General features: G+C 41.9%; 1 protein-coding gene across 7 annotated transcripts in view; it reads left to right on the forward strand.

The window, feature by feature from the left end:
- L3MBTL3 (L3MBTL histone methyl-lysine binding protein 3) overlaps positions 1-27,116 on the forward strand; it is a 109,204-nt gene that overhangs the window by 19,304 nt on the left and 62,784 nt on the right. For 2 of the 7 annotated variants that reach the window (XM_036248671.1, XM_036248672.1), the window contains exons 3-11: positions 4,020-4,136; positions 10,549-10,660; positions 11,025-11,099; positions 12,534-12,693; positions 13,778-13,952; positions 15,781-15,865; positions 17,591-17,682; positions 19,640-19,744; positions 25,681-25,816. In XM_036248671.1, coding sequence (XP_036104564.1) covers positions 4,035-4,136; positions 10,549-10,660; positions 11,025-11,099; positions 12,534-12,693; positions 13,778-13,952; positions 15,781-15,865; positions 17,591-17,682; positions 19,640-19,744; positions 25,681-25,816 — 1,042 coding nt within the window. In that variant the 5' untranslated portion in view covers positions 4,020-4,034. The remainder of the gene's footprint in view (positions 1-4,019; positions 4,137-10,548; positions 10,661-11,024; positions 11,100-12,533; positions 12,694-13,777; positions 13,953-15,780; positions 15,866-17,590; positions 17,683-19,639; positions 19,745-25,680; positions 25,817-27,116) is intronic. The other 5 variants (XM_036248674.1, XM_036248673.1, XM_036248675.1 and 2 more) reach the window with 5 other exon arrangements.

Here is a 27,116-nt window from a genome sequence, read left to right on the forward strand (position 1 = left end):
AGTTAAAAATAACAATAGTAAACCCATTATATTAGTGTACATAAGCAAAGTTTTTATGAAACAAACATAGTTTCACAATTGAAAGCATATGCGATAAGTGGTACTGCTTTATGTTTCTGTAAACCTCTTTAATGTCTGGCTTAACAGAAGACAGGTGGCTTCTGATACCTGCCTCTGCATTCAGTCTGTTGCATTATGTCATTTTGATTGACGTTTATGAAGAGAACCTGCTTCATGCAAATATGGATTGGGAAAGGGAGGTGTATTTGAAGTTTTTTCATTTAATGGTGGACATTCTTCTTTGATATTACACCAAAACTTGACAAGTGGTAGTTTCTTTTCTTTTCTTTTTTTAAATTTTAATCCTCCCCCAAGGATATATTTAGAGAGAGGACGGGTAAGAGAAAGAAACATCAGTGTGAGAGAGAAACATCAGTTAGTTGGTTGCCTTCCATACGTGCCCCAACCAGAGATTGAACCCGAAACCTGGGTATGTAACCTGATTGGGAATCAAACCTGTAACCTTTTGGTGTATGGGACGATACTCCAATCAACCAAGCCCACCCAACCAGGGCCACAAGTGGTAGTTTCTTAAATGTTATTTATAATGTGCAATTTGAAACTCTGTTGATCAGCTTTTAATACTCTGTTACTTTTAAATCTGTTGGTCTGTCTTGCACTTTGAATGGATTCTTTACCTACACATAATTTTGAACATCAAGCATTGGTCGTTTGGAAAATACTGCTTCACCAAGTTGTGAAGATCTTCCAAACATTGATATGTTTTATTGTGAAATGTTTGAAGATTGTATTCATGAAGATGACCATCCATCTCCTTAGAACTATCTTTAGCTAGTTGGAAGTTGTCAAGCTCCTGGTGGTGGATACAAGTTTTTCAAAAATTCTGATTTGCCCTTGAATGCTCCAATTGTACCATTGGCAACAAATGCTGTCAGTATTTTTTTTGATGTGATAGGCTCACTTCATTTATTTTTGACAAAATATTTACCAAATATTCAAACCTGAGTAAATAGAGTTTGTTAATTAACAAATGACTTTCCATGAAAAACAAAATAAAACAGTTTATTCGGCTTGTATCTCAAACAGTTCACAAGTGCTTTCCCTGGAGACAGCCACGGTACTGGGGCATGCCTTAACCACTTTATGGTACCTGCATTTTCATCACAGAACATTAAAAAGATGTATATTTAGGTATCAAGACAGTAAAATGTATTATTTTACTCCATCAAGGACCGTCTTTAGTTAAAGAAACCAGCATTTGCTTACTGTGAGTGCAGGATGGAAAAGGAAACAATGACAGCAGCTTTGCCTCCTTTTTTTTTTTTTTATATTCTCACCCAAGGACATTTTTCCACTTTTTGTTCAGATAGAGTGGGAGGGAGAGAGAGGAAGAGAGAGAGAAACATCGACGTGAAGGGACACATCGAGTGGCTGCCACCCGCACAATCAACCAGGGCCGGGGACAAACTGCAGCTGAGGTACATGCCCTTAGTGGGAACCGAACCCGGGTTTCTCTGGACCGCAGGCCGACACTCAACCGCTGAGCCAGACCGGCCAGGCAGCTTTGCCTACTTTGAGTACAAATGTCAACATGGTGAAGGAGGCAAATACCGTGTTAGTATTTTTATGAAAATAATTTTGACTTCTTGGACCTTTGGAAAAAGCCTCAGGGCCCACCAGGGTCTTTGGACCATACTTTGAGAAATGATACTGAAGAGTTTCTGACAGGTCAGATTTTGCTTCTTACATTTTTGTGGTGTGATTTAACGTGTTCCTTTGTTCCTGGTATGTTCTAGAAATAGACTTGATCAGATTAAGTTCAATTTTGTTTTTTCCTTTCAGTATTCCTTCATAAATGGTGTTGGGTTTATGTTCTTAGCAGCCACTGATGATTGTTTTCTTAGGGCCATTAACTTATTAAGGGTTGCAAATGATTGTTTCAGTTCTAACATTCCTTCATTTAATAGCAGGAATTTTTTTCTAAAGGGATATTTACTCTCACCAACGATTTGTTATCCTGAGATACAGTGTGCATGGGTCTCATGATGGGCAAATCCTAGTTTATTTTTTCCAAATAATAAGTTGGTTACCATATATCCTCCAACGGTGACCAATGAAATGTTCTAGGTTTGTTGTTTTGTTCGAATAGCATTATGAACTCGTTGATTCGAACTTACTTGACTTTTTTCAGTTCACAACTAGAACCCTCACTTTGGCCTATAGGACCTCTTCAGTTGGCTCCTGAATTCTTTTTTTTTTTTTTTTTTTTTTTTTTTATCCTCACCCGAGGACACTTTTTCATTCTTTGTTCAGATAGAGCAGGAGGGAGAGAGAGAGAGAGAGAAACATCGATGTGAAAGGGACACATCGAGTGGCTGCCACCCGCACGACCAACCAGGGCCGGGGACAAACTGCAACCGAGGTACATGCCCTTAGCGGGAACCGAACCCGGGTCTCTCCGGACCGCAGGCCGACGCTCTAACCGCTGAGCCAAACCGGCCAGGGCAATTTTTTTTTTTTTTTCATTGATTTTAGAGAGTGAGGAAGGGAGAGGGAGAGAGAGTTAGAAACATCAATGAGAGAGGACATCGATTGGCTACCTCCCACATGGCCCCCACTGGGGATCGGGCCCACAACGTGGGCATGTGCCCTGACTGGGAATCGAACTAGCGGCCTCTTGGTACATGGGTCGACGCTGAACCACTGAGCCACACCGGCTGGGCAATTCTTTTGACTGAGTTCTGTTGTCCTTGATAGTTTCATTGCTTTTTTGTTTGAGATGTTCTAGGCTCATCTTACACATTTTCTGCCACTGAACAGAATCACCTCCTTCTCCAGGGAGACCTAACAGAAGTGCTATTTAGAGACCATAGTCTGAGCACTAGGCTGCTCATTACTGTTGGTGGGTGGTTGTTTCTAGACTTTTTCAGTGGATGGAGCTAGAAAGCATGCATATTTTTTAAAGATAAAATGCGTCACTAATTCATACTGACGCTTTCATTCAAATTTAAAACTCATTGCTCTTTCGTTGCTTTTCAGTGTCCCCAATATAACATTTATTTTATCACATACTGCACAGATAACAGTCTCAGAATAACAATATAACACTACCAATAACTCTGATTATGAAAAAGCTAGTTTTTAAAAAAATGAAAATTAAGCATTTTCATAGTTAGTTAACTGAATTGATTATCTTAACACAGCCTTATTATTGGGGTTTACTGTACATTTTGAGGCTGTTTTTTCTATTTCCCAGAACATCAAATTGGCAGATATTTCACCTGAATTAAATAAATCAATTACTGAAAGAATCAGTCACACTGTGCATTCATTATATTTGTTTCTTGCTCTTTTTTAGTATCTAAATGGTTCCTTTATCGTATATTAAAATTTTCTATTCTGTCCTTTATTTATACCTACTCTCTTCAATGTCTTAAAACAAAAAAACTATTTAGAGGGCAAGGAATTATATTCATATGGCATCATGATTCTTTGTTTTAAGCGAGTATGCTATGAAACAATGAATTTCTTTTTAAGAATAGAAATGTTTACTATGACACTTTATAACTTAGAAATTGTATTAATATTTTTCTGTTATAATTGACCATGGATTGCATTAGAAAACAGTGTTGATATTTATTAAGCAGTTTTTTCCAGGTTTGTGGATATGGGATATTGTGATCAAGAAAATTGTGTAGCCCTGGCCAGTTTTGCTCAGCGGTTAGAGCATTGGCCCTTGGACCAAAGAGTCATGGGTTTGATTCTAATCAAGAGCACATACACGGTTGTGGTTAGGTCCCGGCCTTAGTTGGGTTCATGCAGGAGGCAACCAATCTATGTGTATCTCTTGAATGGATGTTTCTCTCCCTCGCCCCCCCCCCCACACACACACACTGTATCTGAAGATAAATGGAAAAAAGTATCCTTGGGTGAGGATTAAGAAAAAAACAAAAACTGAATATTAAGTGATATGCCCCCCCTTTTTTTTAATCTTCCAGATTAAAAAATAAATCATGACTGAATCTGCCTCTAGCACAGGTGGTCAAGAGTTTGATGTATTCAGTGTTATGGACTGGAAAGATGGAGTAGGTACGTTGCCAGGAAGCGACTTAAAGGTAAGCTATCTTTATTACATACAATTGTGTGTGTGTGTGCGTGTGTAAGCATTTATTAAAATAATTCAGAATACATATGTAAAATAAGAATTAAAAACATTAAGCATAATGCTGTAGGTTTCATATGATACTGAGACCTTTACAAGTAGCTCTCATGGCAGTTTGAAGTGCCATGATTTGGCAGAAGGCTTTGTCACTCAGGGTAGGAGACTAAGGAATATTTCAGCAGCATGTGCTCACTTTGCAGAAAGTGCATTACAGCTTCGGGGAGGATCATCTCAGGATTGACTCTATCATGACGGCCAATAACTGTGGCGGTGGTAGGCTTAGAAGACCTGGATTCATACATTTTGTTGTAATGGGTTTTGTAACTTCAAGTAAATAACCATACCCCTGTACCCAAGTTTTCTCATTTAAAAACTAGATAATGTTAAAATATTGAATAAACAACATTGTTTACCTCCCTTAAATTATTTATACTGTGAATATGGATTTTTAGATAATCGCTTGTTCAAAAGTTGGTTCTTCCTGTAAACCCAACCGCTTTTATATAGATGGGAACTCTCTTCAGAGAATGATGCTTCCATATGCCCCTTTTCTCGGCGCTCACCTTGCCCCTTTCCCCAGAATCCCAGTTGCACCCAAGGACTACATCTGCTGCCCCGTGAAACATGGTTATGCAAGCACCCATCTGGGAAGTCAACCGCACTCACCTCTCATTTCAAATTTGCTTTTGCTCTGATCCTATCTCTGGGACCTTGAACCTGTCTGTGGCCTTTTAGACGTTGTGTTTGTACTTGGTCACTCAGGTGTTTGAACTTCCGATCTCCCTCACAGGCTGTCAGTTGGCTTACCTCTCTAATGCTTGGTGTGCTATACTGTCTTGAATAGAAATTCCTTCCCCCTAATACTGGCTTCTTGTAATCCAGTCCCTTTTAGGGTCTTCTTGACCACTATCTCAGCCAAATATGTCTAATTTATCCTAGTGGTGAGATTTGGACAATCTGTTGTTGGAAAAATACTTAGAATTTAGTTGGGTTAGGGTTATTAAGTACGGTGTGCCACCGTACTACCTGAGTTTAGCTTCACAAAAATATTGCAGTGAGGTTAGTGAAATCTGGAGAGGAGATTTGGTTTTAGTTTTCATTTGTGTGATGGTGAACAAGTCAGTTGGGTCTCTTTGGGTCAGTTTCTTCGGTAAAATAAGGGATTAAATAAATACTAAGGATTTCACCTGCTCTAATATCCTCCAAATGTTCATCTGGATTAGGTGTATTGGAAGTAGGGTGCTGGGATTTTTGAGAAAAAAGGAACCGGTTTTCAGACTCTGATAGTGCCGGCCACATAGAAGCTAATTGGGCCTTGTCAAGTTATTTAATTTTCCTAAGTTTCAGAGTCTTTATCTGTAAAGCGGAGATGTAAGATCTCTGCCAAAAGGTGGTTATGAGGACAGAAAGAAATACATATGTAAAACACCTAAATTGTATCTATTCTGGCTTTGTGATATATTATGTAACTGCCCTTCCTCCCCCTGTTTCATGACTGCATTGTCCATTTTTATCTTTTCTGAGTGGCTTTTTTTGGGTGTCAGGTAGATGATGAAACTTGTAACTTTTTGTTTAGTTAGATTTTGATAATAGAGTATGGTTTCCATCCCTAAGAAATTTAGATTACCTGAAGATTTTCTAAGCAATGGGTTTTAGGAAATAACCTATTACTTTTATTAAGGTAATTAGATAATCAAGCCATTTAGTGGGTATTATAATCTGGGTTATTTGATTTGACTTTTAAGTTCATCTAATTGGGCAATTGCCAAGTATTAAATTCACTTCATGCACTGTAGACAGTTTGATACACACTTAGAAAATAATTTAAAAACTAATTTTCTACCTTCCTAACCTTTCTGTCTAAGGAGATTCAGAGGCTGCCCAGTTGATTATATTGCTTAGGATTTCTAATTCACTTGCTCCTTCTATTCAAATTTGAGTTGCTTAAGAGATCTGATTGAAAAATTAATTTTTCACAAATGTAAGATATTAGAAAGAACTTCTAATAAATCATGAAATTTACTCTCTCACATTATGCTTGGCCTGTTTTACACTGTCAAAGTCTTCTGTTGATTAATGGGTATAGATGTGTGAATTTCCCAATAAACAGTAGACAGCTAGCTCAAGGTAATTCAGAAAATACAATCGGTTCATGCACAGAAGTCAATTTCTTGTCATGGTAACAGGTGTTTATACACTGAATTTTATTGCCATGTTGAAAAAACATTTCTCTGTAAAAGCCTTCTTCTGCTTGCTGACCACTCCTGCTTCAAATCCTTTGTCAGTTTTCTGAAACTTTGCTGGTAAAGTCCAAGTCCTTTAAGTGTGCCACATGTGTTTTGGTGGTTGGCTTCTGCTTCCTCTCCGTCTGCATCTCTTGTCCGGCCTCAGTGGCACCGGTTCCTTTCCCGCCCAAACTACCAGTGAAAACTTCACACCTTTTTTACTGTCCTCTGTTGCTGGAACCCCCTCTCCCCTCCCACACCTGGCTAACCAACTCTTCTATGAAAACAGTGCAAAAGCTCCTTATTTGGGTGCAGTAGTGGAAGGAATAGAGAACTTACTCCGATGAACAGTTTACCTGCATCTTTTTATTTAATCCTTTCATTTGACCTGTAGAGGTTCATGCTTTCTACTACGGTTGTTCTTTTCCAGATGGAGCAATGGAGACCCTGAGTGGTTAAGTCACTTGCTCAAGGTCAAACAGTTAGTTATTGGCAGAACTGCGTCTTAAAACCAGGCTTTCTGATATTGAAATGGATTCTCTTATCACTGCTCTACTACAGTCTAAAGCAAGAAAACATTTTCCTATCAAAAGAGATGCAAGGACAACGTTACAGCCTTTGATGGGGGGATTATTTTAGCCAGCAGGGTCAGGAAGGCTTTGGAAAGCACATGTTATTCAAGCTCCAGACTCAGGAGGCAGGGATGGGCGGAGGTGACCGAAAGGCAGGCATCGGAAGAGGGAGAGCTGAGGAAGGTATAGTGCAAGGGGGAGCCGCAGGTGTCCACGGGCCCTCTTTAAACTGTTGTAGTCATTAACAAAGACTTTTTTTTTCTTAAACAAGCATTGGAAACCTTACCATTGCTTAATGTGTTTTTAAAAATGTTAAATTGGTATTTGTAGATTGACGCCTCAGAACCAGCCATAAGAACAGGCGGGGGTAGGGGTAGCGGACGGTGGATGGCAGGTCTTCCTTTCCCTAGAGCAGCTTCTCTGCCTGAACTGCTGATTGTGTCTGAAATTTATGCGCAGAGAATTATTCCTCTGGGTCCTAAGGATTTAGGCTTTCAGAGTCCCTGAGTAAAATGCAGATGCACTTCTGAGAGTGATAGCATCTTATCTCGCAAGAGTAGTTGCCACTTAGCTGAGAGCAAGACCTTGCAGCAGGAATGCAGAGACCCAGCTGGAAAATTCACTGCACTCTTATTGCACGTTTCGCCTTGATTAATGTTCAGACCAGTTTAGTTAGCAGATATCTTTGCCCTTAAAACAGATTGGTGGGTAGAACTCAAATTTCAGCATTAAAAGTAATAAAAATAAATAAAAGTAGTAACCTCAGCAGTGTCTGTTAATGATCTGTTATTAAATATGGGCAAAAATAGCAAAAGATTCTTTACCTTCACAAGTAAAAATAAAGAAGAAAATTGAATCGAAGGTATTTCAAGTGGAGACAAACAAAACTTTTGCTACTCTTTATATATTTTAGATGTAATTGTGTTTTGATTGACCTGGATATATCCACTTACAGAAAAGTGTTACAGTGTCAGCTGATGTGTTTGATTTGCTTAATAAAACCCTTTGTGATGTTTATAATTTTGATATTCTTGGTTAGAATGGCGTGACTCGATAAATTTTTATATTGCTTTTTAGATATCTAGGTTAAAAGAACTAATAACATTAAAAAAGAAATAAATTGGTTATTTCAAGTTTCCATGGTTCCAAAAGCATTCATTACCAGCTTCCAAACCAGAGTGTTTTGTTGGGAAATGTGTCAGTCTTTCTGGAATTCATCTGTGGAACTCCAGTAATGTTAACAGCACCTAACAGCCTGTGCTGCCCAGCATTTTCTACAACAACAGTAATATTGTGGAAGACACAGTACATTCTAACGGAGAAGCCAGAAAAAATTTGATCCCTCTGTCTTTTTGCATATGATAGGATATTTTAGAAACACTTTGAGTTTAATTTTTGAGATTAACTTTGGTTAGAGTAGATGTTCTTTCTCTTCAGGGTTATAGGATGCCTCTGAGGATATGATGACCCTTATGAGCCCTGTCCCCAGGAAAATATATATGTGCCCAGATCATGATTATGTGTACATTTTATGGGCTTCATTGACCTCTGAAGTCCATCCATGGATTCCTGGCTCACTGGAGTCAACTGTTGCCCTTTGGGCCATTGCATCTCCTTTGTGCTTAAACTATAGGTCAGTTGCAGGCATTAAATAATGGGAGAAGGGAAAGATAATTGGGATTAAATGTCGTATTGTGGGAATGTTACCTTTAACTTTGAAGGTATGTGGGCCTCAAACTCTCTAGGGGTCATAGGTCTGAATTTCTATTTGAAGATTCCACTTAGTAGTGCCCTCTTTCTCAGGGTTTGAATTGCACCCTAGTTTGTAGTTTGTTTAGCAGCAACTTGAAAACTTATGATAGGCCCCAGGAGACTTTTTGTAATGTAAATGGTGTTCTTTCTCACATTTTGTAATTGTCAAATAAGTATAAATTACCATTAACACATAATAAGAGTGAAATTACTTTCCTGGGTTGAATTATTAGGTTCATGCCTTTTTAAAAAAAATTTCATTAGAATTGATATTCTATCATATTCTTTAATATCATTAATTAATAATCATTATGGCTTGTTTTTTCTACTCTTGCCCAGTAGATGGTACTGTCAGCTTTATTTTGAAATATTTTTTTTCAGAGTTGATCATTAAAAAAAAATTTTTTTTTTTTTTTTTTCCCACAAAAAGTAAAGTTATTTTTAGGTATTTTCCTTCCAATTATCTTTTTGGCATCTCCTAGGTTGACATTTTTAGGTGAACACACTAGGTAGAGTATATACATTACTTAGACATTTTTGTATGGAAATGTTGTAGGGAGAAAACATTTTCACTTTCCTTAACTATTTCAACTTGTTCAGTCTAGAAAGCACTATGTGGACTATGTGCAGAAAATTATTTAAGGTGTTGTTTTTACCTCATGGAAAGAATAGTGGCTTAAGGTTTCTCTGATTTGAATCTGAAGCTAGTTTGGTAAAATAAATACTCTGTTGGCATGTTGACCAAATCGACTATTTAGATTTGGAAATGGAAGGCTTTATTTAAATACTGTGTATTTGCATGCTCATACATATCTCTGTGAGAGATCTAAAAGCTTTAAGCAGAAAGTTTTATTCATTTGAATGTTGAGATTTCTTGCTCTTCATCAGCTGTTAAAATGAATGGATCTCTAATGTCATTCTGTCTTATGGTAAAAGAGAAGGAATACAGAAAGCTTTGAATTTCATGAATATGAGAGTAAACCTAGCTATTTCAAAGAGGATGGGGCCCCTGCACAGAGGGAATGGCCAAGCCTCAACACACACACACACACACACACACACACACACACACACACACACACACGGTAGGGAGCAGCCAAGTCCCCCCCCCCACACACACACACACTCGGTATGACCAGGCTATTACTGAAACACTGTGTGAATCCTGCCAGGCATTGAGAGGACATTTTCAATATCGGGAATCAAAATGTCTGTGAAATCAAAATGTCCTTAGTTTTTAGTGATAACATTTGCCTGTAGCCAGTAGACTGGAGGAGCAGAGGTGAAGGTAATGGGGAATTCTAGAGTCATGAAAGCAAAAGGAAGTGTAGCGCCTGGGGGTCCCTGGACCTCACTTCCACCTTCCTCCTTCACATCTTGGAATATAATGACATGGATATGCAAGTAATAATTTGGGGAATAGAGATCTTCCTTTTCTCTGAACTAGGTGAGACCAATTGATTCCTGGGAAAACAGTAATTTTGATTATCAAATGAGCTGTAATATAAGAAAAAAATTGTGTTTGAAATTACAGGCCATAGAAGTGAGGCAGCTACTCTACACGACAGTGCAGGGTTGGTTGTGTATATCCGTAAGAAGTATCTGCCGCTTTGTTGTATTCGCCTTCCCCCAATTCCAAAACTGGTCAAAATGCAAAGGGCTTAATATTGGTAGAAGACTTATCCAGATACAATTGTTTTAATTAACTTTAAAACAGAATTAATTTTTTTCTTGAAGACTGTGTGGGCCAGCCATCAAATGATTACTGTTCTGAACACGTTTGTGAATTTGCCTCTTTCTGCCATGTTGTCACTAGTTTCGAGTAAACGAATTCGGAGCCCTGGAAGTTATAACGGATGAGAGTGAGATGGAAAATGTTAAGAAAGCAACAGCTACCACAACTTGGATGGTCCCAACTGCTCAAGAAGGTAAGAATGGGTGATCTGTATTGTCATTTCTTTCTTTTGAAAGTTTTAAAATAAGAATGTCTAAGCTTTTATAGTAGGCTGAAACCTTGAAAATCCTGGGTGATCTTCATGTCACATGTTCTTAGGTAAATTTCTATAACAAAACTCGTATGGAGCTAGCTTTTATATTTTAAAATAATCATTAACTGTCTTCTCTCCTAATGCCAGATCTGTAATAGCACCAGGTTAATTGGAAATTATCAAGTAAATCCATGTAATAGCCTACCCAGGTGATATAGCCAAAAGTCTGCCACTTTTTTCTCATCTGCTCCGATGGTTGTAACTAACACCTATTTGCTGATGACTCCTAAATCTATATCTCCAGCCCCGACCTCTCCCCCGAGCTCCAGGCCCGTATTTCCACCTGCCTACTGGACATCTCCACCTGGATGTCCCACAGGTACCTCAAACTCCACATGTCTGAAATGCGATTCATTTTCTATTTCTTTTCTCCCCTCCCCCCAGACCTGCTCTTCCTTCTGTAACCCATAGTTCAGTTGATGGTAGCACCATCTATCTACCCAGTGGGCAAGCAAGAAATCTAGGAGTCATCCTGAGTGTGTTCTCCCTAGCCCCATAGCCTGTTACTTAATCCTGTTGGTTTTTATTTCCTAAATATGTCTCAGATCTGGCCTTTTCTGTCTGTTGTCACTGCCACTGCCTTAATTTAGACCCTTATCACCTCTCACCTGAACTATTGCAGACGTCTCCTAAGGAATCATTCTGCTTCTGATTTCGCCCAGTTTATCCTGTACACTGAATTTAGAGGAACTTATGTAGATTGCTTATCTGACACTTCACCAGTTTCTTTTCATCTCTAGCGAAACATACAAAGATCTGGGTGACCTGCACCCACCTGCTTGTTCAGTCTCTTTGCTCTCCGTTCCGTTCCTGTGCTCTGTGTTCTGGAGTGCCGGCGGCACCCAGCTACATGCACTTCTCCCAACACGTCCTGTGGCTTCGTGCTTCCTTGCCTTTGCTCATGCTGTTTCTTCTGGCCGGGATGCTAGTGCTCTCTTTGTCCAGTTGGTAAATTCCTCTTTGGCTTTTACAACCTTGTTGAGGTTTTATATCAGGAAATCCTTCCCCGACCTCACCTCAGGCCGACTGAATCACTTCTTCCTCTGTACTACTTCTGGAACTGGTTCATGCTTCAGTTACTGCCTGTGTCACTTACTACAAATACGATTTTCTTGCCTATCTTCTCTTCCAGACTGTGAGCTCTCTTGGGCAAGGTCTGTACTGTCATTTTCGGTGTCTAGCTTAAATCGGTGCCTAATAAATGTTTGCTGAATGAATGATTAGCCTAATGATTCAGGCGAAAGGAAATGTGAGTCCCTAAATTATTTGGATAGTTATGATTCAGGGATCTCTGCTACGTTAAAAGTAAAACAGAGAAACATTGATTTAACCAATTTAGTAAAACAAAATTACTCATCCAAATGTAATAAACATGAAATAGCACAGATGACCCCTTTTAAATTTTGTCAAAGACAAATCTATAAAATAGGATTGTAAAGATTGACAGTTTAACTTTTTGAATTTAGTGACTAATGAAATTTTCTTCATTTTACTTCAACCCCTGTCGAAAAAACCTCGGACAAGCTTTTATCTTTTCTGCGAAATTGTTTTGTTATGTAAATGATTTGAGTGATGTCTGCCAAGCCCATTTTTCTCTCTCTCCCACGTACTATCGTTTGATCATCCATTCATTCAACAAACATTATTCTTTTATTGTGTTGCTAACAAAATTATCAGACAAAAAAGTTTAAGTGTCTTTTAGAATGCTTTATGTCACGGTTTTACATTTTTCTCTCTTCCTTTCATCTTCTAGTTTTTTCAGAGAAGACTGGGGTGCCCTTCAGGTTGAAGGAGCCAGTGAAAGTAGAAGGACTTCCGTTCTGTGAGAACTGCTGTCAGTACGGCAGTGTAGAGGAGTGTCTTCCTGGAGGAAACTATTGCAGCCAGAGCTGTACTCGGCATATCAAAGACAAGTAGGTTTTTGCTCCATTCCATCCATAGAATGGGTTTTAGAGTCCAAGTTCATGGTGTTTGGGAATACAGAGGCTCTCTGACCTCTGTCACCCTCTCATGCCCTTTCTTTTTTCAGAGACATTTCCTGTAGGCACACATGGACCTTGATCTCATTACTGGACCTAGTAACTTCAGTCATGAGTTTCATTACTTATGTTTACACCTGCGGTACAGCTTCTGCCTCTTTCTGTAGCTTTTTGTTTACATTACTTTGATTGTTTCTCAGTCCAAAGTATTTAAAGTTCTCTGGACTACATACACATTTTGATGATTCTCATGTTTATGGAAACACAGTTTTGTTTATATTTTGGGGGTTCATAGGTAAGTCAGCCAAAGCTCTACAAAAGGAATAAAGCTGATTGGAAATCAGCTGAATGAAGATGGCCATAGTGAGTAATGTACTGAGTTATGTTACTGCCGATCTCAGGGAGGTCTGAGAAATACAAGATGGGAACATCAGCTGTGACCGACAGTGGTGTGACTTTGTCATTTGGGGACTATCAGAGAGAATTCAGCTTATTACCAAGAAGATCTATTTCTTGCATCTAATTGTGTGCTGTAAAATAAATGACTTGACATTTATAGTGGAGTTTCCCATGTATTTTAATTAGTACAGTCCTGTGAATTGTTTATGTTTTTAATGGCCAGCTGATGTTTTACAAAGTTACACTTGGCCTTTTTTCATTTGGACTTATCATTCTCAATAATTGATAAATCCTTGCTTTAAAGTTGCCCTGAAGACTAAAATATCTTTAAATAATTGATTATTTTATTAGTATGGATGGTAGATGTGAAAGACAAATAATTTTAAACTTGTTAGACTCTATTTCACACACAGTGCTGGTCTCTTTTTGAAATTAACATAGAAGCTAACGTCTGCTTTCTAACCTTGACAATGTCGCAATATATGATAATGATTCGAAGCATTCCTTATCAATGATATTATAATGTCTGTACATTTCTCCTGGTGGTTCTATATTTTTCCTTTGGAGGGTGATGTTTCAAAAATATTTGCATTGATATTCACCATGTGATGTTTGATAGATATTGTTTCCTGTCACTATTTTGGGTTGATAAACATAGCAGAGATCAGAAGGAGGAAAGGGACATAGGAGAAGACAATGAGGAAGAAGACCCTAAGTGCAGTCGGAAGAAAAAGCCAAAACTGTCCCTGAAAGCCGACTCCAAGGAGGACGGAGAAGAGAGAGACGATGAGATGGTTAGTATCTGCTCTGGCAGCACCTGGGAGCTCGCCCGCTTCTGAAGTGGGCGGCGCCGCGCCCACGGCACTAGGTCTGTAGCCAGTCACTGGCTCCACATGCTGCTTCCGCGACTCTCTGTTCCCGGCAGCACGTGGCCCACCTGCCCTCTCTTTGTTGCTGTCCTCATCTCAAAATGGGAATGTAAATGATAGGACCCCTCTCTTAGAGTGAAGAAGTGGGAATTCCTGGGGTTCATTGCTGGAGTGAAAGCGGCAGCAGCAGACCTTCAGTGTAGCCAGAGAAACTTCAGTTTCTCTCAGTCGCAAGGTCCCGGTCCCATTGTGGGAAGGTGCAGACAGAGCTCATAAAAAACTGTGTGAGGAGGTAGAAAATGGCAGATCAGTATCAGTAGATTTGGGGAGAATGAATTCAAAATATGCACATTAAAACGTAAATATCGTATTCCCTAAAGTATATATTAATGGTTCTTATGAAAAGAGAACTTGGAGGTCTTGAGGCACTTCCCTTAAGATCAATATTGAGCAGCTTTTTTTTGGTAGTCTCTATTCTAGGGGCTGAGACTGCAGGATAGGGTCTCTACTCCCAGGGACACTATATTCTTACTAAGGGAACATATGATAAAACAAACTGGAAATGTCAGCCTGTGATGAGTGCTTTGCTGAGAATTACAATAGGATTTTGGGATTGGCTGACCGTTTAAGTTGGGTTGTCAGGGAGGCCTCCTAGAGAAGGTAGCATGAACAATGTGACCCGAATAATAAGGAGTCAGACGTTAGGAGTGAGGAGCCCTCCGGGCAGTGGAGCAGCTAAGGAAAAGTTCCTAAACTGACGTGTGGCATGTTTTGTTTGAGGAAATAAAAGAAGACAATCTCGTTGAAAGTAGAGTGAGGTGAAGCCAAAGAGGTCAGGTCATGTTGGGCTTTCTGATAAACCAGAGTAACGGGTTTTCATTTTATTCTGAGTGTGATGGGGCGCTCTTGGAAAGTTAAAGGCAAGGGAATACTTGGATATAATTTATGTTTTAAAATGACCACTCCAGCTTTGACAGGTGTGCACAAAAGTGCAATCAGAGATTCCAGTTCGGATTTTAATGCGTTGTACTAGCTCAGAGGGCTGTGTGAGACAGAACAGTGGACTTGGGATCTGGTAGACGGTTGGCAGTAGGGTCATTGGTGTGTGAGGGACAGAGAAGAATCAGGGATGACTCCTAAGGTTTTTGGCTTGATCCCTCGACTGGATAATGTGCCGTTTAATGAGGTTGGGAAGGCAAGGCTGGAGTATAGAAGCTGGAGTTACTTGGGCATCGTGAGTTTGAAATGCTTATTCGGCGTCCAAGTGGAGATCCCAGGTAGGCAGGATGCATGGTGTGGAGTCAGGGAAGAGGTCAGGGCTCGGGTATGGACTGGGCTGGGGCTGTCTGGCAGACAGGTGCTCTTTAAAACCTAGAGAGAGTGATTAGGTAGAGAAAAGAAGGGCACCTGGTTGGAGGAACTCTAGCAAAGGGACGGAGAAGAGGGGCCAGTGAGGGGTGGGAGACTCAGGACAGAGGCTTCCAGAGCTCAGGAAAGAAAGCGTTCAAGGAGCCGGCAGCACGGTCCCCGCCAGTCCACAGAGTAGTTCTCGGAAACAGTCTCACTTTGTCATGACCTTAGGCCAAAAGCAACATCGTTCTCAAATGACATTTATTCTTTCTTTCCTTAAACCTTAGGAAGTGAAATTGAAGAAAAGTACAGAAAAAAATTAATGCTTTCTGACAGCTCTCTAACTTGTTGCTGCCAATTTCACGAACTTTTAAAAAATCACAAACTTCCTTTCTTATTGTAGGAGAACAAACAAGATGGAAGAACCCTGAGGGGTTCGCAGAGAGCCCGCAGGAAAAGACGAGGCGACCCAGCGGTAGTAAAGCAGGGTGAGTTGTGAAAGAATGGCTTTACTTGTAACTTTATGAAATTTAACGTATTTCATGCAGGTTGACATTTTAGTCTTATTGTAATGCACAGGAGGGCAGTGAAGGATTTGCTTTGGGTATTTTTTTAAAATTAAATTTTGTCAATAAAGATTATGGCTTTGAAGAAGTAGATACAGGAAAAAGTGGGAGTTAGTAACTTTCGAGTTGTATCCAGGCAAACATGAGAACAACTTTCTTTAATTGTGCATCAAATAGGTTTCATCTACTTCTACACTTTTTTAAAACCCATGTTTTATCCCAAAGACACAGACAATAGTGTGGTGAAGGCCTGGGGTGGGGCAGGAGGAGGGAAGTGGGGGGAAAATGGGTACATCTGTAATAATGTCAACAATAAAAAATAAACTAAAACACAACAAAACAAAAACATCTATGTTCTTATTCATTTCCCAGGATTGAAAGTTTTTAATGTTTTCCCTCAAACCACAGTCTCCCGATGGGACACATTTTCCCTTCTGCAGTGTGTCGCTCTCCTGGGAATCTAGTCCTCGGGCTCTTCCCTTTCATACTCAGTGATGACCCCGCCACCTGATTCAGCATGGACCTTAGTCATCTTCATAGAAGATGCCCTCCACTAGCCTCCTGCCCTTGCCCTGCACGTCGTCCACCCAGTCCCTCAGGTCGGGTCACTGCACTCTGCACAGTGCCCGCCTGGCCCACCCAGTCCTGCTGTCCCTACAAATCACGGTCGTGAACCCAGAGCTCCTCTTCTGTGATTGGACGCAGTCCTGGCCTGTTCATCTTTCAAGTCTTCACCAAGCGTTCGAGACATTTCTGCCTGCCTCAAGCTCACAGCCTACCTTTTACATTTGCCGGAGATAACTTGTAGTTTTTGTCACTGAGCTTAAAGGCAATACATTCTCAGTTACTTGGCACTTTGCTTCAAAAATATGGTCAGTCTTTGTCTCCTTCCTTCGTTTCTATTCGCAGGGCCCTGTCTCCTCTGGGACCTTGTTCTGTTAGTCGTTCGTTTTTACCCCTTAGGTATTTAGATTTTTTGCTCCTCATGAGGTCCACCGTAGCAGGTTCAAATCTCACGCCCAAAATACCTTTTCCCCAATTGTGTTACCTGTCAAGCTATTGTGTTCTTCCTTTAATTTCCATCATCTGTCAGATTAATCCAAAATAAAACTGATTTTAGTGGACACCATGTCTTTATCACCCACATTTTTTTTTTTTTTTTTTTTGCTGCTCAAATCTGGCCTTGACTCAATGGCTTTTCATCCCTTTCTCCCACGTTGGTAGCCATTCCCTAACCACACAGCCCACTGGTCATTTCTAGTTTTCAACTTCTCGGTCTCTTAGGAAGTGTTTGAGCATCATGTCTCCAGGCACACTCACTTCCTGTGGCTTCCAGGGCACCTCTGTCTTGCTTTCCTGCTCGTCTCCATTCACTCCGAGTTCCTCTGCGCCCTCCTTCGCCCTTCATCACTGCGGACGTACACTCCGTCCCGGCTCAGCTCTCACTTCCTCGGGAGAGGAGCCAGCGAAGAGATGGGGGAACACCTGCTGTGGTAGGGCGGGAGAGGAGCCAGCGAAGAGATGGGGGAACACCTGCTGTGGTAGGGAGAGAAGAGCCAGCCAGGGTGTCCAGGGTCGTGAGCGTTCACAGTGCGCGCCTGTGCTGTTTTAGACTTGGAGGTCACCTCTCTCTCACTTGCCTTGCAGGGTTGCCTCCCAAAGGGAGGAAGGCGTGGTGCTGGGCGTCCTACCTGGAAGAGGAGAAAGCTGTGGCCGTGCCGGCGAAGCTGTTCAAGGAGGTACGGCCTTGGGAGGGACTGTGCCGTCCGTCCACGTCTGTGACGGGTCGTGTCTCCTGTGCGGCTCTGTGAGGGACCTGCGGGCCACCGGTGTTGACACGTGACGCTGCCCTCCACACACGCTCTCTCCTGTCAGCTACCAGCTTTCACTCATTTTTAAGAGAGAATTCTGCGACTACTAAACACTCGCAGATACAGGAAGACGGGCATGAAATTTCATGTCGACATCATGGCTTTGGGAGGACAGAAACGAGTTACCGAGGTTTCCATAATATCACAACAAAAATCTAAAAATGAGTTTATATTTTATTAACTATAACAAAAAGATTTTATAAGTGATTTAAAATTAGTTAAAAGTGTAGTTCTAGCTAGGAGCTGCTGCCCCTGGGCTAAAACGGGGGTCAGCAAACTTTTCCTATGAAGGGCCAAAAGTAAGCCTTTTAGGGTTTGTTGGGCATCTGGACGCAGGTACAGCACCTCAGCTCTGTTGTAATGAAAGCCCCCCCACCAAACAATACATAGGTGAATGAGCATGGCTGTGTTCCAGTAAAACTTTAATTACAGATGGGGGGCTGGACATGACCCGCAGACTATAGTTTGCTGACTCCTGGCTTAAATTATTATTTAATCATGGTCTGTAATAAGTCTGCCATCAATGCCTTGTTCTATATGTAGGAACGTAGAGAGTTCCTAAAAAGTGATGACTAGTAAATGTTAGGATGAGTACATCTATATCAAGCATACTTAGTTTAAACATAATAGTAATTGTATATGAACTTGTTCTATATAATTATTTTCTGTAACTTGGGTCCTTTAATAGCCTTTTATATTTTTGAAAAGAATTATGTATAGATAAGTTATGTGTGTGTGTGTGTGTGTACACACAACACCCAAGTCTTCTCCCCCTTCTTAAACCAAATGATAGCATATTTCACTCTCACTGTTTTGAACTTTGCTTTTTTGTTAACTTATTTTGGAAATTACTCCATCTCAGTTCATTATTTCCTTCATTATTCTTTCATAATAATGCATAAAATTGCATCTTAGAGCTCTTCCATAATAATTTAAACTGCTCCCTAATTGATTGACATATGATGCATATTGACATATTGTATGTCAACCAATAGGAAGCAGCTTAAGTTATTATAGATCAGACCTAAGATGGAATACTATGTGTACATGTGGAATATAGATATACAAGTCTTTTGCCATGTAAATGTCTTAGTGAATAAGCTTGTACACGTGTCATTTTGCACATATGTGGTTATCTCTGTTGGATAATTTCCTAGAATTAGAATTGCTGAGCCAAAGAGAATGTTCTTTTTTTTTGCATTTACTTTCAGATAGAGTGGGATGGAGAGAGGGAGGAAAAGAAAAGAGAGAGCGAAAGAGAGAAACATCGAATGGTTGCCACCCACATGACCCAGGGCCAGGGCCAAACTGCAACCGAGGTACATGCCCTTAGCAGGAACCGAACCCAGGACTCTCTGGTCCACAGGCCGATGCTCTAACTGCTAAGCCAAACCGGCCAGGGCAAGAGAATGTTCTTTTTTTATAGATATGATGATATTGCTAGAGGTTGTACCCGTTTATATCCCCACTGGTGATGTATATGTGTATCTGTTTCCCTGGAGTCTTGCCAACAGCGCTATCAAATTTTCTGATCTTTACCAGCCTGACAGGTGAGATATGTTTTTGTGTAATTTTACTTTATATGACTCTTATGGGCAATGTTGAGCATCTTTTCAAATATGTAAGACATTTACATTTTCTTTCCTGTGACCTCATTATAGTCTTTGTCCATTTTCCACTGGATTATAGGTGACCTTTTTCTTTTGAATTTTTAAGAGTTATTTATATATTTGGTTCAAGTCTTTATTTAAGAATGGTGATTATTCATATTTTAAATTAGACCTTCAGGATAAAATACTAAAACTGCTGTCATTTTTCATTGTAGTATCAATCCTTTCCATATAATAAAAATGGGTTTAAAGTTGGCATGAAATTAGAAGGCGTGGACCCTGAGCATCAGTCTGTGTACTGTGTCCTCACTGTGGCTGAGGTAAGCTTTGCCTTGTCTGTATTTGTACAATAAAATGGTGATTATGGAGTTTTAACAGTAGGAAAAGATGCCACTTATGGAAGGCTCACTTCATGCCAGGCATGGTGTTTAGTGTTTTGTGTGCATTACTTCATTTAATCTTTGCAAAAACCCTGTGCAGGTCAGGTTTTTCATCCCTATTATGTAGATGAAGGAACTAAGGCTCGGAGAGGTGAAGTGATGTATACAAGGCCACACAGCTTCTAAGTGGTAGAACCAGGATTTGAACCCAGATTCATCTGACTCCATAGTCTTTGCCATGCTATGCTCTTCAACATAAAGAACCGGTCAACAGATATTTATGTGTGTGTGTGTGTGTGTGTGTGTGTGTGTGTGTGTGTATTTTTTTTTTTAGTAATTTGAGGTATCTTTGAAATTTTTCAGGAAAAAAAAATGTCCAAGTCTATTATATATATCTAATGTATTACTGAGAACAGTTCTTAGAATTTATATATTTTTTTCCATGCTGGTCTCTGCCTTGCCCCCTCCCTTAAGCCAAGGGTGTGTATCTTTTTTTAACATGTCCCCAAAAGAGGGAAGTGATCTCGTATAATGGCTTTATTCACGTAGTAATCTTTCGCTTAGTGGGTCTGTAAGGGCGTTGGGCTATGTAGAGCGTCTGAGAGCTGGATGACCACAGTCATAGTAGGTGAGCCTACATCACAGTGGTACACAGGGCAGGGCTTGCTGTGGACGAGATAATGTTGGTTCTTGCAAAGTTGAGTTTTATGAAAGCGTTGTGAGGAAGCAGAATCAGTAAGTGTAGAATCAGTAAGTGTAGACTGCTTTTGAGAAGTTCAGCTGTAAAAGAGAAAGGGATCTTTTTAAGGTATGTGTGTGGGGGGAGAGTCTTTCAACCCTTGGTTTTGAAGGAGATTTATTTTAGTTTGTCTAGCTTTTTGTTGTAGCAGTAATGTTGTCTTATCATGAAAACCCTAACTAGTAAAAGAGTGTGTATTACAAAAAAGGTCTTCTCCCACCATCTTCCCTGACTTTATATCCCAGAGATAACAACTCTTAGTCGTTCACTGTGTTCCTGCCAAATGTTTTCATGTACAAAATATGCATGTATATTTTTCTCTTCTTTACATAAAAATAGTGTCATATATAATATTCTACAGCTTGCTTTTGTGACAGTATGTCTTATGTAGTATGTATACATAACAATGTTAACCATTCGGTAGTATCTATTTCGCTGAATGCTGTGTATCTATTTAACTGCTCTCATGCTGATGAAAGACAGAGTGGTCTTCACTTTCTCATCATTATGAACAGCACCCCTGTGAGCACTGTTACAGACATTCAGAAGTTTCTTGCACGTTGCTATTTGAGCTGCAGAAAAGTTTTATCATTCTCACCAAGAGTGTGGAAGCTGTGAGGGAGCAGAGGATTGGAAGGTAGCTGATAACTGATAAGAAGGGGATGGGAGAGGAGGGATCCAGAGTGTATAGGAGGTCCAGGCCTGAGCCAGGGGAGGAGTCCCTCCTTGGCTTCTATCTGCAGGGGGCAGAAAGGGTGGGTGTGCGCAGGGAGGTTTGCCAGTTGGAGGCTGACGTTTGAGGGAACACCCTTGCCATGGAAGGTCAATCATCGCCTAGAATGAGAGTGGAGATGGTGGGATTGGTAAGGGAAGGAGAGGGAGGAGGATTTGAAAAGACTTTAAAAAGCTGTGAAGAGTGGGAGCAGGAGCTGGACAGCGCCTTCTAGAGGGATTGCCCTGCAGCAGGGAGAGTGCAGTACACAGGAGCAGTCAGTTCTCATTGTTTGAGTTAGTTACACTTCATAACTGGCAAATCTGAACACAGCTCCTAGGGGAATTAAAAGGCCAGGTTCCGGTGAGCCTCTGGCTACGGCATGTTTGCCAGTTGATTAATATGTAGCCTTATTTATGTGTTTCTGTTTAAAGATAACTAAGTATTTAATATCTGCTATTGATTCATTGGCACTGAACTCATGGCCACATGAGTTCCCTGGTGAAGCTTGTGCAGTACACGTCTTCTCCACAAGGCACAGCTCAGCCTCTGCACTGAGGAGCACTAGCCAGCACTGCAGCACAAACTGGGGGGCCGTTGTAGACAGCAGTCACCCACAAAAAGTACAAACATGAAAAACACAGCACTAAGGGGATCGTGCGGAGGACACTTGCTGACAGTGTCTGACACGGATCGGGAGGGCAGCGCGCTGCCTTTTTGGACCTTCTCTGGGGCTGTGCACTGTGCACGCACCTGTTTCCAGACTCCACAGCACTGTTTTGGGGTCACACGTACATTTTCTCAAGTAGGTGAGTTCACAAGGACGAAGTCTGTGAGCGGTGAGGGTTGACTGTCCCCCCGCTCAGCGCCAGTCCCGAGTCCAGGTGGGTGCAGCATAGGTGCATACCTGGGATGCTGGGGTCTTGTCAGGCAACTGTTTTGGGAAGGACTTCAGGGCAACAGTTTTAAAGTGCAGGCAAGAAAATGCCTTAAGTGGTTGCTAAGGAAGAAAGGCTTGGAGTAAGGGGGTTTACTAGGGAGAAAGTGGAAGGATCGATGTGAGATGCTAGGGTTTTCATTGAGACCGAGGAAGAAGTGTACTGGGAGTCACTGGGTTATCAAACTGAAATGTCTTTATAGGGTTGGATATATAATTTAATAGCTGAGAGGCAGCGCGGTTTCTAATGGGACACTCTCCATGGGAGAGAGTGCGTGAAGTAGAAGGAAAGGCTGGGGGCCGGGACCCAGGTATTGGATGAGGCATCCACATGTGTGATGGAACCACTCAGGGTGAAGAAGAAAAGCGTAAGCCAGGAATGCGTGTCTGGTGAGTGGGCGGGGATGGGTGGGAGCGGAGCACACAGGAAGATGAAGGCAGTGTGGTGCAGCCTCATGCATGGGCCCTGGAGGTGGCTGGAGCAGAGCACACAGGAAGGTGAGGACAGTGTGCTGCAGCCTCATGCATGGGCCCTGGTGGTGGCTGGGAGCGGAGCACACAGGAAGGTGAGGGCAGTGTGGTGCAGCCTCATGCATGGGCCCTGGAGAGGTGGAGAGCAGGAGCACACAGGAAGATGAGGGCAGTGTGGTGCAGCCTCATGCATGGGCCCTGGAGGTGGCTGGGAGAGGAGCACACAGGAAGGTGAAGGCAGTGTGGTGCAGCCTCATGCATGGGCCCTGGAGGTGGCTGGGAGAGGAGCACACAGGAAGGTGAGGGCAGTGTGGTGCAGCCTCATGCATGGGCCCTGGAGGTGGCTGGGAGAGATCACACAGGAAGGTGAGGGCAGTGTGGTGCAGCCTCATGCATGGGCCCTGGAGGTGGCTGGGAGAGATCACACAGGAAGGTGAGGGCAGTGTGGTGCAGCCTCATGCATGGGCCCTGGAGGTGGCTGGGAGAGGAGCACACAGGAAGGTGAGGGCAGTGTGGTGCAGCCTCATGCATGGGCCCTGGAGGTGGCTGGGAGAGATCACACAGGAAGGTGAGGGCAGTGTGGTGCAGCCTCATGCATGGGCCCTGGAGGTTGTTAGGAGTGGAGCACACAGGAAGGTGAGGGCAGTGTGGTGCAGCCTCATGCATGGGCCCTGGAGGTGGATGGGAGCGGAGCACACAGGTAGGTGAGGGCAGTGTGGTGCAGCCTCATGCATGGGCCCTGGGGGTGGCTGGGAGAGATCACACAGGAAGGTGAGGGTAGTGTGGTGCAGCCTCATGCATGGGCCCTGGAGGTGGCTGGGAGAGATCACACAGGAAGGTGAGGGCAGTGTGGTGCAGCCTCATGCATGGGCCCTGGAGGGGTGGAGAGCAGGAGGAGGAGCAGCCTCTGCTGGAAGACGGCTTGAGAGGGAAGAGCTAGGTATGCCTTGGAGCAAGGAGGCTGAGGGTGTACGAGACAAGTTACCAAAGCGCGAGGTTCTAGAGACTGCAATGCAGAGTAGAGCGATGGTGGGGGGAACAGAGGGAGTGTGACTCGGGAACAGAAGCTCAGAAATGACCCGAGGGACTAGAAGGATGAAGTACTAAGGGGCTTGTTTCTCAGGCGCTGACCTGAGACACGGCGTGTAAAGCCAAGTGGGTTTGCGTAGCTCTCAGGCTTATAAGGGAAGCAGCCCCTGAGCTTGTTCTCGGCATGGGTGGGTGTGGGACATGGGGCGGCCACCTGCCCTTCTTGAGAGATTGTACTTCTGGGGATCCATTCTGCTCTGTGGACGGACACTAGTCTCTCGGGGGGTCAGCTCTGTTCTAAATTTTGTACACATAATATATCAATACATTCTCATTGAAAGAATACTAACATCAAAGATAAAAAGTTTATCATTCCCTTGTTGCCATTTCCTTTTCACTCCCATTTCTCAGAAGAAATTATTGTTAATATTTGGCATATATCCTTCCAGTCTTTTTTTTTTTTAATCTTCACATGAGGATACTTTTGATCTTCTGATAGAGTGGGAGTGACAGAGAGAGAGAGAGAGAGAGAGAGAAACATAGGCGTGAGAGAGAGACACCGATCGGTTGCCTTCTGCATGACCCCAACCAGGGCCATGAACTGAACCGAAACCAGGTACATGCCCTTGAAAGGATTTGAACCAGTGACCCTTTGGTCCATGGGCTGACGTTCCAACCACTGAGGCAAGCCAGCCAGGGCCAGACTTTTTTTTACTGTGAATTTACATATGTATATGTACATGTAAGTATATATAAATGTGTGTTTAACACATATACTTATGTGTTTATGTGTACACACATAATGACACACATACACAAACATATACACATAAATGCACACATGGACTCAACACATTTATAATTTTTCTCGTTACTTGACTCACCCTCTACAGTGGTTCTCAACCCTCCTAATGCCGCGACCCTTTAATACAGCTCCTCATATTGTGGTGACCCCCCAACCATAAAATTATTTTTGTTGCTACTTCATAACTGTAATTTTGCTACTGTTATGCTGTAGGCGACTTTTGTGAAAGGGTCATTTGACTCCCAAAGGGGTCTCGACCCCCAGGTTGAGAACCGCTGCTCTACAGTTTGTGTTAGAGCACTTCCCTTGGCAGTAATGGTACAGCTTTTTTATTTTGAGACTGTCAATCGCCCTGGCTCTGGGCTCTCGGCTCAAGCTTCTTGTTCAGGCTTCTGCAGGGCAGGTGCTCCCGGAGTGGCTGGAGGCCTGGCGTGGGTGTGGTTCCCCGTGAACACATCTGCTGTGCTGGAGGGAGGAGGATCGAGTGGCTGAACCTCCCTCCAAGAGCCCAGGGCAGAGCCTAATCCAGCTGAGACCCCTTAAGCCCATGTGACCTTTCAGCTCAGAACTTCCCCAAGCGGGGCCCTTGAGGCAGATGCAGGGCCTCAGCTTCCAGCACACATTGCATCCGGTTATTTCTTACTGCCATTCCAGGGGCCTGTCTCATCTAGTAGGAACTGGGTAGGCCTTTCTGCCTTTCTTCCATGCCCGCAGCTGCTGTCAAGGAGGAACTGCTGATTCTCTGTGTCTGCACCAGTCTTGGTCTGGGTGGACATCACCGTGTGTGGAAATTTATAAAGGACAAGGAGCCAGTGTGCAGCAGGGCTCCACCTGGGACTCCACAGGAGCCGTGTGCCCTGTGCTGCGTCCACGCCAGCTCCCCACAGTGACATGCTGGTACACCCTAGTGAGCGAGAGACATTGTGAATATGCGGGAAGAGTATTTTCCATCCCACATCTGTGTGCTTCTGATGTAACTGGGATGATGCCGGGACACTGCAGCTCAGCTTTCCATACGCGGAATAGCCTTCGTCTTCAGATTTCGTCATTGCTCGCTGGGTTTGCCACTGTTAATGAGGGTACTTGGAGTAACATAAGCTGTCGCATACAGGATGTCCACGTACACAAATATTCTGGGCGTTTCTCTTTTGTTTTTTGATCATTCAACCATCCTCTGTTTCAGGTTTGTGGATACCGGATAAAACTGCACTTTGATGGATATTCTGATTGCTATGACTTCTGGGTAAATGCAGACGCTCTGGATATTCACCCTGTTGGGTGGTGTGAGAAAACTGGCCATAAACTCCATCCTCCCAAAGGTATTGTCAATTTTTGTTTCATATTTTAATTTCTATAAAAAGTTTACTTTTTTACATATTTGGAATTTTTAAGAATTCAGGCTTTATAATTCACGTAGGCCCAAATTCAAGCTTATGGTCCATGATGAAAAATATGTTCATTAAAGTGAAAGAAAAAAAAAGTAGAATCCTATTTAAGAGAATAACGATGTCCTTGTACTTATTTGCATATAAAATAACATTTGCATGACACTTAATTTGGAGTATGCATAAATTTTGGCTACAGATTTTTGTTTCTTGTGTGTGTGTGTGTGTGTGTGTGTGTGTGTGTATGTATATATTTTTTGAAAAACTGATTTGAAAAATTACTTCTAACCTCTTTACAATACTAAGTTTATTTACTGATATTTCAGTTTATAGAAACATCTCAAGAAATCATGCATTGAATTTATAGATGTTACTATTTAGGAGATTGGAAAGGACAATATAACACTACAAATTGGTTTAGGTGGTGGTTGAACTAATAGCAATTACTTTTTTTATTATTTAGTTCTTTACATTACAGTCACCCATTGATTTTGCCTGTTTTATGTTTACATAAAGATCCGAGAATGACAGATACCGTATTTTCAGTCCATTGCTGTATTTAATAACATCTTATTTTCTTCCTTTCACTTATTACTTTCAGTATTATTAGCATGATACCAAAGGTTGTGGTTACAAGTTTGCTGTTTGTGGCCTGTCTCATTAGTTTATTGTTAATTGTTTTTTAAATATTTTTTCTTTATTGATTTTAGAGAGAGAGGAAGGGAGAGGGAGAGAGAGAGATAGAAACATCAATGAGAGAGAACATCGATCGGCTGCCTCCTGCATGCCCCCCACTGGGGATCAGGCCCACAACCTGGGCATGTGCCGTGACTGGGAATCAAACTGGTGACCTCTGGGTACACGGGTCGATTCTCAGCCACTGAGCCACACCAGCCAGGCAGGGTTATTGTTTTTTAATGAACTAGCCATCCTTTGGTTTTAAGTGAAAGATTAAAGGTATTTAAAATGGCTGAGGGATTAAACAAAAACATGTAGTAAAAATGAGGGTAAAAAAGAAAATTGGTAAGTCTTCATATAACTTGGTCTCTTACATATAGTGAATTATTAGTTGTTCTTTTTATGCTACCTTTTGAATTTTTTTTTAATCCTTACCTGAAGATATTTTTTGTTTATGTTCAGATAGAGTGTGAGGGAGGGAGGGAAAGAGAGAGAGAGAGACACATCGATGTGAGAAAAACATCGCTTGGTTGCCACCCACTTGACCCCGACCAGG

Source organism: Molossus molossus, unplaced genomic scaffold, assembly GCF_014108415.1.
Source record: "Molossus molossus isolate mMolMol1 unplaced genomic scaffold, mMolMol1.p scaffold_m16_p_8, whole genome shotgun sequence".
Classification (NCBI taxonomy): domain Eukaryota; kingdom Metazoa; phylum Chordata; class Mammalia; order Chiroptera; family Molossidae; genus Molossus; species Molossus molossus.